Below are 20,118 nucleotides of genomic sequence, written 5' to 3'. Positions count from 1 at the left end.
TGGATCTTCAGTTTCTGTAAAAAGATATAACTCAAACTACTTCAGTCATGACAATCTGAATAAAAATGTTTTTCTTTTTTATTTAAACAGTATTATTGAATTGTTGGAGGAGTTCTTTGAAAGCATATGGATAACAATCAGTTTTAGTCACTTTAGACACTGATAGAAGTCACTTTTTCAAAAATAACTGAACTTTTTTTTTATGAAGTGAATTTGCAGAATTTTTTTAATTGATTTATTAGTAGAGATTTTCATACTATACATCCATTCTTCTGTGAAGGTTAAGGGCATGACAAAATAACGTGATATTTCACATGTATTTCTGCCAGAAGAGAAGCTACAGAAATCTCAGCTAACAAAGCGGTTATTCTGATAGGGTTAAACACAGCTTACTAAGACTATCTATGAGATATGTATTCAGACATATGCAGACAAGTTTTATCAAGCTGAACCTTAGTAAAAGAGAGAGAGAAGAGGGAAACAAACATATTTATACAGCAAATTTTTAGCCAGGGGTATTCTATCTTCTAGTCTGATAGTGCCCCAGTGACACCAAAAGGCAACGCTTCTAGCAGCGAAACACCCCTCAGTGTTGGTAGTGCACCAACACCAATATCATTATGAGTCTCCTATGATGATCAGGTCACAAGAACAGGTGCCAACAGCTCAGTGACATTCACATTTCGAACACTACATTTACAAAAAGATATTTATTTATTTATGTACCTTAATAGGCTATAAATAGCATAAGCTACATTGAAAAGGCTGTATCATCTCATAATGATTCAAAATCCATAGTTTGTTTATAATCCCAGGTCTTTGCAGCTTAATTCAGCCCGATTAGCATAATGGAATGCACTGCTATAAATATTACTACTGTCTCTGAGTGTTCTGGCTCAACACATCGTATAAATCACATTCTCTCGAAGTATAGTAAAGGCAAGGCGTCAAATGCCAAGACACTTTCCAGGTAGTCAAACAGGCTTCAGGAGAGCAGGCTGGCCTGTGCCCATCTGGAGGGGTTTTACTGGCCTATTTTAAGCCTTTCAAGCTCAGCAAGTATCCTTGTGATATACAAACGTGACCTACAGAGTATCTGCCTTGAAAAAAAAAATTAGAAAATCAATATGCTCCTCCTGGTGTTTGTGTATGTAGGAGTTAAAAAGAAAAAACTCTCTAGATTCAAGAGAAAAAAAAAAAACACACTAAAGAATGGTAGCTACTATGGTTGTTGCCTGGTTGCTAAAAGCACAGAAATTCGTAACTGCCTTGGTCATTGCAAATTTTGCACTTTAAATTTATTTAAAAGTCTGAAACATCTTTGTGATGGAAGAGAAAGGAGAATTCTTATTGACAAAATCCTTTATTTCTCCACAGCTCTATTCAGCACTTTGTAGTTAATCATTAAATAGAAGAACCAATTTTATTGCTGAAATCAGAAAATAATTTCCTTTCTGTAATTGTTCAGAAGTCTAAACACAGGAGTAAGCAACATATCACCAAAAATACAATCCCTGATCCCACTGTTCTGTTGTAGTTTCTTCATTTTTCATTGTGGTTGCTTTTTTAAAAAGCAAATTGCAATGCTAAGTACATCCACAACACATATCTCATGCGTCTATGGAAAGCACGCTGCTAAAATACTGGCTACTGCAGATACCTCTATAGAGCAAATCATAGCACAATACAGACACAATCTGAAAAAGTGTCTTCATGACTTTCTGTAAAAGATTACTTGCAGTTAGGCCTCTCTTCCATTTACTAAGCAAAAACTGCCATCTTCCGTAAGTCCATCTTTCAGGCAAAATAACTCCAGTGCAAAGGCGCATACAGTTCTTCCATAATAGTAAAGATCTTAGCATCATAACTAACTAGAATTTCTAGGTGCTGTGTGAACACAAATAAATAATAAAATTAATAAAGGTAGAATTTAGCTTGCCAGAATATAATTGTGTGTACTGGAATTTTGCCAGGACATCAGGATTAAAATGCCCAGAGCCAAAAATACCTCCACCCCACTGTTGTCAGTGGAAACGCTGACACGAATTTCAAAGGGAGCAGAACTGGATCATAATTATATGAAAGGATCCAGAAGAGAGTCAGAAAATAACAGTAACATGAAAGCCAGCTTCTCTTCCTTTCCTTAACCCCTCTGTAAGAAACAAGGAATGTTTAAAAGTGTTGGGTTTGGGGCTATTCTCCCTAGGAAATACAATACATACCTACCGAAGTTGTATACGTAAAAAATGTTGCCTCTCTGTCCAAACATTGAGTTGATACTCAAGGCTTTGGGGGGTTTTCATTAAGAGGATATACTGACCGAAAAAATGCCAGCTATGCATAAATAAGTATGATTGCCCCAGACATGATACTGTTTTTCTTACACAAGTGACAGAAGCACAGAAGACCAAGATATAAGGAGGCAGGTTCCTACATCATCATTTCCACAATATACAAAGATGTTGCTTTACTTAGTTTCCCTTCGGGAGACATTTACTTTATTTCTCTGACTAAATTCTCTCTCATCCTACTTGCCAAGCCACATACCAACCAGTGTTTACTCTTCACATCTGCTATCAGTTTAACGATAAGCCCTTACACTATTCTTGGTTGGATTTTTCATATGGTAGTAACTGCGACAGTGTCTTCTATCTCATCATTGCTTCTTCCTTCCGGAGAGGACACTCATGAGCTTCAACAAATACAAATTCAAGGCAAGCTTGTGAGCTTTTCTGAAAATATGAATGAAGTTACTAGCAACACTGAACCAGGCAAGCCACAGTCAATTCATCCCATTTAACTAGCAAAGAATAGGTGAAGTTTCAAACTCAAGTCAAAGTTCAAGACAAAAACCTACACTGAGCTGAATCAAAGCACCTGAACTGAATCAAAGCACCTGAGAAGTTTTTACCTTTGGATTTCAGACCTCAAAAAAAGATGTATGGGTCTGAATTTTGATCTCTCCCATATCAAATTTTCACTAGGATAGCAACAGCAATAAAAATGATGCTCTTGTCCATGTACAGCAGTAAAACTAAGGTCAAAATTGCAGAACTACAGGAATACAGATCCAGGCCCTTTTCTCATCTCAAGATTGAGTACATTTAGAACAACATTCAGGAAACTAGGTACATTGTGGAGATGAATGACAAACTATATGCATTCATTTTGCAAACATCCACTCTGATTACATTTTACAAAGATAAGAAGGTACTTTCATTGGAAAGTGGAGAAAATAAAACAGATTAGGTGAGCTTGGCAGCATTGCAGAAAAACTGTGAAGTGCTTTCACACTAACTATTTTGTGCTAGACAATTTTAAATTATAATCATTACCTGGTTTTTTTCATACGATGCTGTCTGACCTTACGCAGAACAGCCCACTTCTAGCATAGCCCCAGAAATTCTGACTTAGGTGTCTCACATCCTGTCAGGACACTACTCATTAAACTGATGTAAATTCCATGTTGACCAAACAAGGTAATTATAGACACAACACTCAGAAGTTAATTTAGAAAAAAGCAGATTTCTGAAAGTACAAATGGAAGTCAGAAACTATTAGTGATGCTATCTTGCTGAGTTTCAGTAAAGATATCCTTTTATTTTATAGTAGACAATGGTAGTCATGGGCTGTTCATTACAGCCAGACAAAGCAAGTAAAAGCCATTGTTAAAGACTTTGAGCTTGTGAATGGAGCTAAATCATCTTGACTGGCAGTTATATTATTACTCAGCATTTATGTGCTGTGGATAAATATCACTTAAAATTTTTGATTGCAAGTTTGAAAGCCACCTGGAATCTAGAAGCTTTTTCAGCTATGAGGAACAGCAGCACTGGAAAAAACATGGAGAAGGGATAAGAGAAGAGAGAGCATCTCAAACGTTCACCAGTCTGCATAAAATATTTATTTAATGAGCTGAAAGAAACGACAAAAAATAGTCTGTTGCAATGTGGACTTTGCAGAATACAAATCCTATAACTTTACTGGGGAAGACAGAAATATGTATTAAGAAAAAAACACCTTAGTGACAGTGCTGGAAAAAGGTTAAAAGCAAAGAAAATTCAAATGTAACTCACAGGTACTCAGCTAGAAAACTGCTAGAAAAGCTACCTTTGGCCAAACTGCTCCTGCACTGAAAGCCCTACTCATTGTTCCACTTGTAAAGGGAAAATACAAAGCTGATAAAAAGCCATGTGCGAGGCTGGCAGGGAGAGAAATCTTATGCGCAGATTCCTCATGATCATCTAATCTGACCTCCCACGTAACACAGCTTAAAGGATGTCATCCACTAAATCCTGCTGCAAGCTCATAACTTTTGGTTCAATGACAGTCTATCTTTAAGATATATATCCAGGTTTGACCTAGAGATGTCAAGGAAAAATGCCATATTCCCAAGAATTTGTTCCAATGGATTACTACTGTCTCTGAGCAACGTGTTTTACTTAAGTGAATTTATGTAGCAACCTCTTTATGCTAGATTAAAGAGCAGTCTCTCAGTGACATCTTTGTCCCGTGTGAACTTCCTGACCTCAATGAAGTCATCACTTAACTGATCTTGGATAAACTACATACCACAAAAGTTTCTTTAAGCCACACTTTCTAGCATTCAAATCTCTCTCATTTATATCTTCTCCCAAACCAAGACACTTTCTCAACAGCCTTCTGAAATATGGACATAAGAACTAAACATAATGCATTAATGATTTTACTAACATCCTATCCACACATAGTAACATTAGCTCCTTTTCACTTTCCCTACTTAATAACAAGGGATCATATTGCCCACTTAGTTACACTAGTGGCTACATTTCATTCTTGTGTATTGAGAGATTTATCCCTTGTAACATAAAAAGCTCTTTTGAAAGTCACTGCTTTCTAGGGTATAATCCTTCGTCTTATGAATTTAGGAATTGTCACTGTTCCTAGCTGTATGACCTTTATTTACAAGAACGTGTTGCAAGCGGCCTATCCAAGATGACACACTTTCGTTACACGGTTCTACAAGCAACACTTTTCTCTCTCCAGTAATCTTCTCTAAGGCCAAGTCACTCATATGGGTCAAAAATATGTCCTCTGTTGGGTTTCCTTTAATTTTCTGCTACCTTAGGTAACTTTTGTTTTAAATTTAAAAAATAATAGGAAAACATTAAATACAACTTCCAAAATGGCAAAGCACATCATTAAAATGGCAAAACCTAGAACTGACTCAAGAAATGCAGATGTAGCTTAATTCCCTTCAGACCTTCTAGAACAATCACATATGAAACAAAGATGTGTCATAGTGTGCCCAAGTACTTGAATTTTGAGGATTATTATATTAATCGAAGGAAATTTCAGAATATTGAGTATTATATTTTATCATTGGATCGAATTTAATGATAAAAAATTAAATTCTTTTAAAAGCACAGAACAGCCAAAGTGTCATACACTTACAAGAAGGGAAACATTGACAACACTCATTACTGAGATGCTATGTAAAGATTAGATCTTCAGCAGCTGTTTTGGCATCTCAGGTAGCTCTGTCTTCTGAACTAAGCCCATACAAACCTCTCTTGCCTTCAGATGGAGTTTCCCCTTGCTTTTAATATCTAAAAACACTGCCATCACCTCCTAGCCTTCTTTTCTTCCTGGGGAGGAATAGAGTGTATATTCCAAGTTAGAATGCCCAAATATTGACCCATCAAGTCTTGCAAGATTTTTCTTTATTTTCTTTAATAGGTGCTACAAGTGTGCTGTGAAAAATTACATCTTTTTCTTTCCTTTAAGCTCTTTTGGTTAGCATTTCTATTGTGCAGCTTAATGACTACATTCCTGGCTTCAGATTCCTTCAGACTTCAATATAGATACCAGGGGATTTTTTAATGCATTATAAGAAATATTAAATGCTTTTTATTGAACATCTATTTTTTCTCCAAATACTGAACAGAGGACCACAAACAGTGAAACTGTGGCTGCTTCCTTCTGAACAACATTTATTCTACTAAAGGATATTAACTGCATGTTATTTCCTTCAAAAGTCCTGTCACATTTCTATTCAGCTAACTTAAAATTTAAAATTATGAAAAGCTGTGAACTTATTATGACCCTTTCTTTTAAAAGCCTCATGAATAAATATTCTTTTTCAATACTTTCTACTCTTACAGCACTGTACATAAAGTTTTGCATGATTTTACTCTATATAACGGAGTGGGTCATCATTTGAATAATTTTAACTATTGATAGAATATGATAATTTTCCTTTCTCTTCCTCCACTAAACCCAAACTCATGAAAAAAACCCCACAATATTAATAGTCTGCAGAGCCTCTCATACAGTCACTATTCTTAAATGAACTTTAACTAATGCAACCAAAGCATTTCAGAAAAAGTGTATAATGTAACTACACTGTCTCAACTCTTTCTGAATGCAGAAGAGAAATACCGATGTTTGTACAGTGGCGATTAGTAAAACAAATTTGTAAATACTTATCCCATAAACCTCCATTTTATGGTACAAAAATAACTATACAAACACTACAGAAAATGTAACTAGAATCTAGCAAGTAATGTACTGGCAGGCATTACTCTCCAGATAGAATGAGGATACGGCAAAGGTAGTCCTCTTGCTGTTGTGGGTGAACACAAAGAATAATGCTAGATAACGGGACAGTGCTAACAACTGCTTCATAAAATAAACATAATAAGTTTGTGATCTTTACCATGTACAAGAGCAAATCAGTTTCCCACTGCACTGGAACTTAAATAGGATTCCGCTTTGCTAATGTTCCTTATGAGAACAGAGAACTTAGAAAAATTCTCATGGCTCATCATAATTACATATACACACATAAACACACATTTTCAAGTGTGCATTAATTACAGGTAGGTCAGAACAATGCAAGCATAAGTGTGTCACTAAATCAGACTGGTCTTGCTAATGGAAATAAGAGGTCATTGCTAATATCACTTTCACTTCAGAATAAATCCTCTGCATCTTTCATGCCCAAAGATTTTATCTCAAAAAACCAAGTAAATTTATAAAAACTCATACAAGCTCACTCTCTTGAATTGCAGTTGTCTTCCTTTTCCCTTGCCTTTTCATCATAAATGTTGTCACACTGCTTTCGATTATTTTATCTTGAAAGACTTCTGAAGTCAAAATTATTATCACATTTTTCAGGTAAATTAGCCTGTATGAGATTTCCTGGCAGCAAAAGTCTTTCCAAAGGGCATATGAGTAAAGAAAAGAACGCACTTGGGCAGGAAGGTGGAGTAAATAGATGCAAGAATCACCTTCCTAAAGCATTTGACTCCTATAAGATAATATTTAAGTTTTAAACTCTATTGTAAGAATAGGTACTTTAAATGCTACACTTACAAGGACTACAAGCCTCAAGCAGCCCCCGGTCTTTACCAGGAGTTAGACTGGGATAAAAATAACCAAGAGCAGCATACCAGTTTTGCACAGCTGGTATTGTAAGCACTGTGTGGCCATTTTCCTCTTCAAGAAACACTGAAGAGTATTTCTCAATTCACATATGCTACAGATAAAGCAAACACCTGTGCTTTCTTCTGAAACAGTACACCACATTTGGCTGCTGAGTGTATGACAGAGCAATAGGCAAAACTACCCTGAGTGGCTCGTTTTCTTCTAGCTGCACAGGGACATGTCCCTGGTGTGACTAACAAGCACTGTTAGTCACATCATTCCCACTATTTTTAAGGGGTCTGTACCTGTAGAAGTCTGCAGAGGAGATAAAGAGAGGAAAGTGTTCTTTGCAGGAGGGCTTTATGAAAACTAGCCCTAATAAAAAAATGAAAAATATTTACAGCTAAGTAACTCCTTACCTGAACGAAGCATAAGATAAAAAATATGATGTCTTAACCTAATCCCCAAAGATTTTTATGTCTAAAAAGCCAACTAAACACTGCAACAAATTGTCATGTACCAGAATAAAGCCTCAAACAAAATGCTAAGATGCTGCAAACCACAATATCCTAAAACCAACTTCTGTTGACAGTCCACAAATTGAAACGTTGGACATCTTAAAAAAAAAGCCACAACTGGTCTCCTACGGCTCATCAATACCATTGTCTTGGGTTTGGTTTTTTTGGTTAAGCTGCAGGACGAATTTTAAGAGATTCTATTGTTTCAAAAGATTAAGTCAGCAAAAAGGCTGGAAGAGAAAGAGGGGTGATAGTTAAACTACCTCAGAACTGGGTTTATAACACCCAAGTTAAATGGTACAAAGTAATTTCTTTGCCTTCTACTCTTCCCTCTATTGCAGAATGGACATCATAATGCATATGGACATGACAAATTAATAGCCTCCTTGTGTTGTTATGCTTTGAGTGATCCAACACAAAAAAACCAAAACAAACACACAAACCAAAAATCCCACCTTTATCCCTATACATTTATTTGAGTGTGACATAAGTCAAGATAAAACAGGACAACAACAAAACAACAATAAAAAGATCAATATATAAACACATTTGTAATCCTTTAAGTTAAATGCCTCATTGTGAGACCACATTAGGGAAGATAAATTCAGCCTTTAAAAGTCCAACAATGACCCTAAACAGGACCTTCTGACACAGTAATATCCACTTCTGATGGGCATTTAAATGCATACATATCTACCAACATTGCCTGCTGGTAGATATAATTCAGCTTGTTTGGTAGAGCTGCTAAGGATGGAGATCATTTCACTTCACTTTTGGTAGATAAGACAAGCACCTACCCTGAGCCACCTGTGTCACACCTGTATCTGGGATGAGACATGAGTACATCTGCTAGGCAATTTACACCATCCTTACTGAAAGCCTAAAACAGCTAGGATCAAGTTTCTTAGAAAATACCTTTCTCTCTCTCCATTGATCACAAACTCACATTTTATTACGGCATCAAGCACTAAAGAACTGACATCTTCAAATCAGAGCCAACCACTCTGACCCAGATTTCTGATACTGCAAACCAGTCTATTAAAGGCTGGAACAAATTCAGTTACTCTTTCCTGGAAATGAAATGAATGCACAATCTTACATGTGTCACAGGAAAACTACATCTAAATATGAGTCTGTTGCTTCAAGGGAGACGTGTGTGCATGCAAATATGTGTCCACATGTCCAATGGCTTAGCCTAAGATGCAGAAAATTAGTCAGGGTATAGACTTCACCGTGACACAGTACAATAGCTTAACATGATACTGTCTTAGTTTCCACAGTAGTCTAGTTACATTAGATCAGCAATACAACAGAGGGAAAAAAAAACTCCAAACCTTGGCAACTCCACCTCTCAAACAAGCCCTATGCAGCCAGCCAGCAGTTTTAGCACTGCATATCTGCAGCACACTCCAGTGCCCGTAGCTCATGTGTCTCATCCCCAGCTCAGGTACCCATTGCCTCAATCCTCAGCTAACTTCTCTCTCTAATACCTCCTCAAAACTGGTACATCTGTCCCAATGCTTTGGCTTTTGACAGAATTTATGCGCAGTGAAGTTTAATGCCAACCTTTATATCTCCTTCCATTCATCTAAGCAAGCAGTGAAAACTGAGTTACCACAACTCTTCTAAATTTTACCACAAAAGAAGTAAATGAATGCATTTTTATTGGGATTTGTATTTGCTGGCAGTTAGGAAGTGTTCAGAACTAAAGTCTTTTCTGTGACTGAAAACAGAGAAGACTATAGTTAAGAAGTTAATCACAAAGTAGGTATCTGTCTGAGAAAAACGTCATTTGCCTAAAAGCCTGTGAAACATCCATAATCCAGAGCTTATATGGCCTGTGGGGAGCAGCAGTCTTATCAGGCTTTACAGAAGTAAGGAAAGGTTATGGCAAGAGTGAGATGACAGAAGCAAAAGAGAGAAAGAGAAGTGTAACTGATGTTCAGTGTTACCTAGAGGCCCCTTTATCTAAGAGTAGGTGCTAAGAAAGAGGTACTTTCAAGAATACTACTAAAGTTTATGGAACTCATCTGACATCTGACAGGAGTCTGGTAAATAGTACTAAAAAAACGACTGATGTGAGGCACAGCAGTGGGTCTTTCTTGCTTGCTTGCTTGCTTTCTCTCTCTCTCTCTCCGGAGTCTTTTCCTGTACATATTTTCTTCAAGTACTAAAAATGAACAGTTTGCTTCATGCAAAGCACATGCAGAGATATCTTGCCGCTTTTCAGAGAACAGGAACTATACATTGTCCCTCTAAGAATGTGCATCAGTTGGGACCAGGAGATAGTGAAAGAGGAGATAGCATCAGACGCACAAACCAAAGCATGTCAATCTGCACTGCTGTATTATTTCACTAAACAAAAGATAAAATAGTGAAGAGAAAGATTCAATATCTTGCTCATACATCACAACAGGAAGGCTTCATCCTTTGCCAACAGGCAGGTAGGTAAGAAAAAGATAAACTTTGCTGTAGTCCAAGAAAAAAACAGCAATTCATACTCATTCACACATAAAATTTCATCTGCAATTTTTCAGCACTGACATTCTGGCAGTTTGGTATCAGTATCAGAGACAGCCATGCTTTTAACTCTCGTTAGTTCAATTATTGGTTTTTATATTTGCAAACTTCAGTCAAAAGACAAATTAGCCCATACAGGAAGCTTCTCTTAACTGTAAGATACTTGGTTTGCTTACTTTACCACAATATTTCCCAAAGTCTTCACCTTCACCGGTTCCTTATTTTCATCCAGAATCATCACTGTAAAAAAAGTAATATAAAGAGAACTCCTGTGAAGTAGTGCATTTGTAGGGGGAAGATAGCCTTTCCTCATGGATATCAACTTACGTCACACTTCAGAACAGCAATACACCATGGAACAAAAGGAATTCAGTAATTTGGGAGTGCCAGACTGGACAACCTCATGACCTTATTAACATTCAGCCTTAAGTACAAAAAGCCTTAAATAACACTCATACTTTGGGAGGAGAAATGGCACAAAGTCCCAAAAGTGAAAAATATAGAACTGAAGATTATAAGAAACCTTCTGGTGTCTGGAAAATCTAAATTTCCAAATAGAAAAAACCCAAACCTTTGGATATGTGACAAATACAAGAAAATACATGCAGGTAACATCAGTAAGAATAACAACTAATACAGTTCATGTGAGAAATACTACTGGCAGTAAATAAGTGTGTCTGGTTTTCAAAGGCTCTCAGAAGACTCAGAAAGATGTTCCCCCGCTGACAAGACTTTTTCTAGTCTACCACAAAGAGGTAAAATAACTCTTGAACTTTCCAAAGGTGCACCGCAGAGTAATGCTGCAGTTCAGTGAAGAACTCAGACCTTCCAACAGAAGCCTTTTCCATGGATAACACTGGCCCAACACCTTCAGTGAAAGCATCATATCCTGGTACTGAAGTTCCTGAGAAAGAACACATGAAATAGATCCTTCCATGCAGTCACCCAGGAAATTACTACAATTACCCATTCCAACTGAAGGTGTGGCCATAAGGAAGGAATGGCAGATATCAGCCTGGCCTGTGATAAATGGAATTAGATAATGTGAAATGACTAAACCATGAGGAAAAAAAGGCAGGCAAGGTTTTGACAGACTGGGCTGACATGGATTTAAAACCATGCTTTTTGAAGCCTGCCCAAGCAAAGAAAGCAATGTTCAGCTGGATCTAAATTACTACAAATAACCTTACGCTCTCTATTAAAAAGTTCCAGAGGAAATGGAGAAAAGAGGATGACAGACTTCTGACAAAAACCCTGCTAAGACTCTTATGACTAATATCATATCCTATCTGTCCAAAGAGTGCCAACATCTGCATTTTACTATTTCTGGCTGAAGCAAATCCTTCAAAGAGGATGTTAATTTTTAAGTAACTGAAGAGCTTGCTGAAAGCAGAACACTGCAACTAGACTCAAGCAAGTGCACGAGGCCAATTTTACAAATCAGTGACTTGGAAGTAGTAACTGGGATAGGAAATCAAAATGATGAACAGACCACAGAAGACATCTATAAAAACCATCAAGAATGGATAAGTAAAACCCACTTATGATCTGTAAACACATTTTTTTCTTATATAATTGTTTAAAAACATAGTATCATTAGATTTGAAGAATTCAGGCTCAAAAACATAATGAAAAAGACTCATTCATGTAGCTCTCAATGCCTTCTCTCTTATTTTTTTCCAATTTTTGTTATACTAAAGTAAAATATAAATAGTTTATTGTAACTATTTTATTACGGTAACAATTCCAGCATTTATTCCTCTCCGTGCAAGCAGTGTATTTCAAAGCACAAAAATTTAGGAAATGGAGATGTTTCACTCCTGAATTACTGAAGAACTGACTCAATTATTCAAAATGCAGGACTTGCTTCAGTTTGAAAACAATGCAATGAAATTATCTGGAAAGGGATCAAGTAGGTCAAAGGGAAAGCAAAATGTAATGTTCAATTTAAGGCAGAGCAGAAATTAATATGGTATCTTGTTTCACTTTTAAGTGCAATTTGTGCCACTGCACTTTCATATCATAGTTAAATACTGACTTTATTTTTTATATTCTAAAAAAAATAGCAAAGAAATCAGTTTATTTTCACAACACTGTGCCATGAAAAAAATTTACAAAAAAAAGGTAGATTCTGTAACTTTCTACATATACCACAGCATAACTACAATATAACTTCAGCAACGTTCAAAAACATTAACAGTTGCATCTTTAATCTAAAATGTAGAATCTAACTTCTAAGTGGTATAAGGATCTCCTATAATTAACATATTAAAAGCAGCAAAACAACATCAAAACAGCAAGACAGCTACCAGTACAAAGTAATTTCCAAATCCACTGAATGGCGGCATTACAGGACATAATTGGTCTCAAACCAATCACTGGAAGAGTAAAGTCCTTTCATAAATCCTTAGTGAATTTTAGTGCTCATTTTACATTTCACTTCTAAGGCATGATGAAGACATTTCTTTCATCCCCTTTGAAGAATTTTTTTATTTACACTAGGCCAAATCTTCACAAAAATTGTAGGAAATACAAATTGCTACGTGCTACTCATATTTTTCTAGGCCTGACTATAACTCAATACCATGTGTGATGCAACTACATTCTTCCACTCTTTCTTACTTATTGCAGCACTGGACAAACTTCATTGCTTTGTTTTAATGTTTTTAAGCTACTGCCTGTCTTCATGCTATAATTGTAAATGCCAAAACCCAAAGCTGCTGAAAATGTTTGTTTTCTTTAATGTTCACTTCCACTTATATGTATTAGAAAAAAAATCATTAATTCTTTCTGCCCAATGATATGAGAACTTTCCCTGAAGATGGTTTCATAATTGTGTGAATATTTTTGGACTTCAAGTAATCCTTGAAAACTTTGTTAAAATCAGGGCTCCCAGGCTGGAAAATATTTTTGCACTCTTAATCCCGTGGCAGCACTCTCAGCATGCAAATACCTTCTAGCCAATGAGACATCCTTTTAATGTTGGTCCATAGCCTATCACTTCTCCCAGCTGGAAACAAAGATGCTCCCCAAGTACTGAAAGATAATAAGCTTAACAACTCTTTCAAATATGAGCCCATACACCTTTATAAAAAGGCAGAAAACTGATTTTGGTTTTTTTTTTAATAGTATGAGATTAATTCAAATAGAAGATTTATATCCTCACCAAGCTTCTTCACTATGACATATTTGTGGAAGAAAGACTTCAGTAAGACTCTTCTTCATGCACTTCAGAATACCTCTTATATCAAATTGCAGGGCCAAAAGAAAATCTAATCAATCTAATCAATGTATTCCTGACATTACTATTCAATGCACATATCCTAAATCAAAACTGTTTAGGCTCTGAAAATTAAAAACACAGGTATGACAGAATATTCAAAGTGCAAGTTATAGCAATTATTTGTCTAGTTATCATTTCCTCTTTTGCTGATTGTTATTACTAATATTTTTCTTCCTGATTTGCCAACACAAATTTTATTGCTGCTCTCACTTAAAACAGTGCAACTGTATATAAAGCCTTAAAGCAAAGTAATTTTTGTATCTTTATTATATCCAGTGTAGAAGTATGTGATAGCCCTTTTATACAATAAAGATAGGACTGGTCGTTCAATTTTATTGAATATAACTTTGAATTTATTCACAATCACATTCTACGAAACAAAAAAGCAGAGCTTCCTGTTACAGGAAGTAGTAAAATATCTTAAGACAACTGCAATTTTCTTTCCCTGCAAGGCAGGAAAATTAAAGAGCGTGTACTCAGGAACACAAGCAATACCCTTTTCTAGTAGCATATGTAGCACAATCTTACCATTGTATCCTGGCACTGGTTTTCCTGCCTGTCCGGGTGGAGGTGTTGTAGAGTTTCCCAAACCAATGCAGGAAGCAGTAATGGCAGAACCAGATTCTGGTACAAGAATACAAATACTGTCAGTTAAGATTGTTCTTAGTCTCACTAAGTATTTATTCATTCTAAGTTTTGCTTCTAGTTCAGCACATCAAAATAATAAAATAAAATTAAAATGCCAGTCAAGCAATAGAAGATTCAGAATCTAGGAGATTTTATGTATTATCTAATGTATGCAAGTTCATTACAGAAATTTGCTTTCTTCAAAAAGGAACTCCTTCCATTCCATAGAAGACATTCAGAAATAAACACTTCCTGCATTCCATCTGCATTTTATTCTGCTATGGGTACAAGGGTATACCATGCCAGTAAGAAATCAGCAAAGCCATGACAGAAATACTGTGTAGGGCAGATGGATTTTAAGTGCTATTTCACAAGTCAACGTTCTTAGGAAAAATTAATTCTAGAAAAAAAGTATCAACCCATGCTTCATTGATTATCTTATCCCTGTAAAGCAATACCAAAGTGTCTGTTGTTCTGTTTTGGAGCTACACATTCAGAAGTTTGGAAGGCAACTAAATGCCAAATCTTCTCCACGACAATATTGGCCAGTAAGATCAGAGAACAGGCAGTGCCTAACAAAATTTACCGTAAATAATGAAGTCAGGAACACCTCTTTTACAATCCTGGAAATCACGCTCTTATTTCTTGGTGAGAACTATTTCAAATTACAAAAAGGCTCAAAAAGAAACAGGGTAGAAAAGTCAGACCTAAATTTTCAATGTTGCCATGGTAAACTCAAAAGAAACAATCTAAGGAATAAAAATCAAACTGCTACAAGATTTTGTGATAATAATCCAGATGTTTTCTCCTCCTCCACCTACAAACATCCAATTTTTACTACGTACAGCATTTTGGAGTGTGTTCCATTGGAGGGGAGGGGGAGGAGGGAGAAGAGATGTAAGAAGTCAAATGTCTCTTGGTTTTTGCATCTTAGGAAAATACTCATCCATCTAACTGCTGACAGATAAATAGAACACTGGCACTACATGTCTTAGGTCCTTGCACAGAGCCCACAGGAGGCAGGTCTGGAATCCACTCTGAAGCCCCAGTGAGAAATACCTTGTTCAGAGTTTCCAAATGAGACAGCATGAATAACCCCGGTAACGCCTATGACTTCCCAATCATCCTCGCAGTTAGGCAGCTGGAAATTCCTCCTTCCTCATCTTCCTCTTTTTCTTAACAAAGCTCAATTTTAGGCAACTTTTCTATACTACAAAACTTGTCATTAAAGAAGAGGAATAAAAAATATTACATTGTCTAACAGAGAATCTAAGTGTTAAAAAAGACCAGTTGCCCTTCTCTCTTTCCCTCTAAGAAAAAAATCTATAGAAGTCACTTTTAAATGCTGCTGTAACTGTGACATACAGAAAATCAAGTATAGGTGGTTGTAAATATTAACAGGAACTAAGTATGAGACCATTACTTTAAAAACGTGGCTTTATCATTCTGTATGATAAACTTGGAGGTGTTCCAAGTCTCAGGTCACTTGGCCTGCAGAGTTCACATCAACTTCAAGCATCAGCACAACAAAGCAGGTTTGTCTCCAGCTCTATATTTATATCTGATCGGTATGGGTAAAACTATTTTCAGGTCTCTTGCATTAGGAAATTAGATTTGGTTTTGCTCTGAAATTTTCTCAGCTTCAATAGCATTCATCTGCCACTTCAGAAGCTGTTAAACGACTATTTAAGTGCTAAAAGAAGCAAGAAGAAGAACAAAATTACAGAAATTTGTGGTGGTTTTATATTAGGTGTTAGTAAGCACCTGAAATTTATCATTAACATAGTACAGTTAAGCAAGTCCTAACTCCAGATGCGGGACACAAAATGAGCATTATCAGCCCTCAGTGCTAATAAGTACAGGCTAAAGTGTTTGCTTAGTTGTTTCCCATTCCTTCTTCTACATAATGCACATTCCACACAATCACAGAACCTGACCTTTTCTTCCAACAAACAGAGCACCCAAGCTACACTTACAGTAGTGACACAATATCAAAATAATCTAACGTACTTCATCTGTGAACACACTGAAAGTTGTAGGAGGAGAAACTCACAGTTCAGAGCTTCATTTCCTGCTCAGTGAATACTTTTTTCCTCTTTTCCTCGGAACAGGATAAAAACTGGTAATCTTGGAGAAAAATAAATTGGAAGAGACCGTTTCTTTTTTGACTGTGTTAAGAGGAAAAGAAGTAGCAGCATGGAGTATATCTTACTTTATATACTGCATGGCAAGAGCCAAAAGAGCCATACTGTAACAGATCAGGCGAGAAAGGCAGTCTCCTATCACCAAAACATAGTAATTAGGTTTACTACTGAGAGAAAGGGAACACAGCATCACTGTTTACCTGATGTACCAGTTAGACTTGCATGAAGCTGGAATTCACAAACATTTCTAATCAAGAGCTCTCAACTGAAAAGCCCTGAGGGGAGAGGGAGAATCTGAAATTTCTGAAACTTAGTTTGGATATGCTTGACTCTGATGAAGCTGCTAATGAAAACAATATGAACTAGAAAGGAAACTTCATCATACAAATTTGTCTGTGTTTGTCCCTGGATAACAGCGAATAAGACTGATCACAAGTCCACTTATTCTGAACAAGAATCACAAGTTCTAAAACTTTTGTGAACTGGTCTTTTAATTGCTACAACTTCTTCTATTTTCTTCTCAATTACCAGTAGATATATCATTTTCATATTTACCCAGTGCTCTAATCTCTAAGCTTTACATTGAGTTCCCAGTGGTCAACAGCGTTTTTCATTTAGAGTAAAAAAACATGTTTTCTTAAGTGTTCAGAACAGATATTAATTCAGAGAGGGAATCCCAAAAGCATCTGCACTTTGTGTTAGGTTAACAATTCTTGAATGCTAAAGATTCCTTACAATGTAGAATCACGGAGGAGTACTGTCAGAGGATAGCGCGAATCTTTGTGCTGTACATTTCTTGGGAAATCAACAAGAATCTTCCAAACAGGATGCTGGACTGAAATATCAATTTCCCAATTTTTATTGCAGTAAAAATAGTCCAACTTGGAAGTGGAATTCAATTCAAAATCATGCTGAAAGCAAATCACCACCATTCAGAACAATACAGAAAAATAAGTGCTGATGAGAAATTTTCCTTACCAATTATGCGTAATACAAGTACTGCATGGACCTTTTATAGATTCCTAATAAGTCAAATGGCTTAAAAACCTTTGTTTTGAATTAAAGTTGGTTTCTTTACAATTCAGGACCTATATGCAAACTACAAGACCCATGTCTGAAAATTAAAACAGCAGCAGTTTGAAGAAGGATAACGTTCGTCGAATGGACATTGTATTCCACCTGTATCTTACATCAGGTTTCCGAATGTACAAACAGACATCCCTTACCTGACACTCACTTGTTTAGGAGCTGCAGATTCTCAGAAATCAATACATAGCATCTAGACAGACTCTCAACGCTGAAGTTTTTAAGACCTTGCATGTTTTTAATGTAAGGAACAGAGGCAGTACATCTGCCTTCCAGCCAGTCCCTTCTGCAAACGTTTAGGCACCAATCTTTCACTCGCAACGCTTGCAAGTCAGCTCACCCTCCAGCTGTGGAAGGCTTTTCAGAGACAACTGGATCATAAAACCAATTTCCTTTTTGCACAGCACCGTATAATGTGACAATGAAACAGCTACTTAGAAGAGCAGTGTTTCACAGCTAGTTTGGTAGCTACATTCAGCATCTGCTCTGAGTTCTAATGGAATGAATACATATACCTCTGAGCATAATGAAAAGCACTTCAGTGAGACTTGGAAGAAAGAGTTAGTGAGAGATCATCTTAAAATCATAGCTATTAAAGTGTCTCAAGTCCCTCCTTATGTTTTTACTTCCAGGATACAGGCTGATGTAAAGAAATAGCCCTTAAAATACAAACATGGAACTTTGTTTTATCCTACTCTACATGCAAGTGAAAGGTATTATTTTAAAGATATTTTAATATTATTGAGCATCATTGGGCAGTTAATCAATGGTCTGAAACAAGAATTTTTGTTCCATTTCTGTCTCTGAAAGCAATTCTTATGTTATAGCAGGTAATGCTGATGCAGACGGAAGGAGCACACTCCCTTATGTGTACCAAGGGCAGTCTGTAAGGATACGCCTGACTTTATTAATCAGAATGCTTTCACTTGCCCATGTGCCTGACTTTGCAGAAGCTGTGCTCTGCCAAATGATGCGGAGCAACAGTTAGTGATTTCTGTGCTCAGAATCATCTTGCTCATTCACAGTCAAGTCCAATTAAAGTAACGGTTTCAAAATAACTCAGGACTTTAAAGATGAAAAATGTCCTGTCACACTTACATTCTTATCACATTATAATTCCTATGCCATGTCTTACGTTCCTCAACATGCCAGCCAGCCACATTGCTAAAATATTCAATTTTCTGGTAGGAGGTACTTAAGGAAAACACAATGCATTCTGATGTTAATAATTTATGCACTATGCTGCACTATGGGAGTAACGTATGGCTGTCTGCTATGAATTTCTTAGGAAGCAATGGATAAATATGGGAGGCATGCAAGAAGAGGAGGGAAGTTGTTATGAAGCAGGAGACAAAGAGAAGAAAGAGGAGCAATTGTCAGACATTATCACATCGATAAATGCATTTAATATAATACATTAAATTCCCACTGTGGCAATGTTGTTTTGAACAGTTCTCTTGACAAACTTGTCATCTCGGTTGAAGGGAATTAAATTACATCAGAAGACAGCACAGATAAAACAGAGCGGAGGATCTCTGGAAGGGAGAAAGCTTAGGCAGTGCTTGATTACAAATCCACCCACACAGCAAGAACGCAGCTCCGAAGGGAATCCTTGCACATGCTCCCTCTGCCCAGTGGTCATTTTAATTATGTCAGAAATGGTGGAGTGAAGAATCGAATAAATTCACAGGAACACACTTTCTAGTATGGCAACAACTACTGGACATCCAAGAACGGAAAAACACAGCACCAGATAAATGCACTCAAAATCTGCATCACTGAATACCATACTGCTTCCTTATAATAAAAACAAATCTAATATCACAGAAATGTGTACTGGGAGGGTCCTGCAGTTTCAAGGGCCAGATCATCAAGTATTCATATAGACCTGATTTTCTTTATCCTTCAGCATACAACCATGCAGAACAAAGAAGACAGTTTCCCAGTCAGTTCTTCATCACTAAAACCTGAATAAGTTTCCAAGTCTTTGACTACTCTAGCAGTAGGTGGCCTCATCTGATGTAGCACTGTTAGCCCTGACAAATTCTGTCTAGCTAGCCATGCTGCAGACTGGCAGCCCCAAACATTTAATTTTACTCTTATGCTTACTGGACCTAGAAGAGAATTTCAGATAATTGTTTTAGCTTCTGTTCAGTGCAGCTCAGCCATGCCTTCAGCAAGGACTCAAAAATATCCACTGTGTAATAGTGACACAAAGTTTTCTTCACCTTTTCCCTGGAAGAGATCTACATTATCAACTCAGTTAGTGTATGAGACATGATAAAGTACTAATGTGCAGAAAGAGCACTACACCTGACTACTGTTGGGTATTTAACTACAAACAGTCTGATTCTAAATATCCATCAAGATTAAAACAAGGAGATGACAGCTGGCCGCTATTATCCCAGGGTACTGAAGGACACAGAGGAGAGCAGGTCGAATAATCCCAATGAAATGCAACGTGTGATGCTAGGCTGTCAGCTGGCAGACTGCCATGGAAGTCCACAGCACAGCTGCACCCACATTGTTAATA

At 36.8% G+C, this 20,118-nt stretch overlaps 1 protein-coding gene across 6 annotated transcripts in view; it reads right to left on the bottom strand.

The window, feature by feature from the left end:
• The window catches only part of ACSS3 (acyl-CoA synthetase short chain family member 3), a 136,532-nt gene that overhangs the window by 9,467 nt on the left and 106,947 nt on the right, over positions 1-20,118 (bottom strand). For all 6 annotated transcript variants that reach the window (XM_054080114.1, XM_054080125.1, XM_054080105.1 and 3 more), the window contains 2 exons: positions 14,257-14,352; positions 10,622-10,685 (listed from right to left, as the gene is read on the bottom strand). In XM_054080114.1, coding sequence (XP_053936089.1) covers positions 10,622-10,685; positions 14,257-14,352 — 160 coding nt within the window. The remainder of the gene's footprint in view (positions 1-10,621; positions 10,686-14,256; positions 14,353-20,118) is intronic.

This window comes from Cuculus canorus, chromosome 1 (assembly GCF_017976375.1).
Source record: "Cuculus canorus isolate bCucCan1 chromosome 1, bCucCan1.pri, whole genome shotgun sequence".
Lineage (NCBI taxonomy): Eukaryota > Metazoa > Chordata > Aves > Cuculiformes > Cuculidae > Cuculus > Cuculus canorus.
The sequence above is the reverse complement of the archived record's forward strand: the minus strand, read 5'-3'. Positions and strand labels throughout refer to the sequence as shown.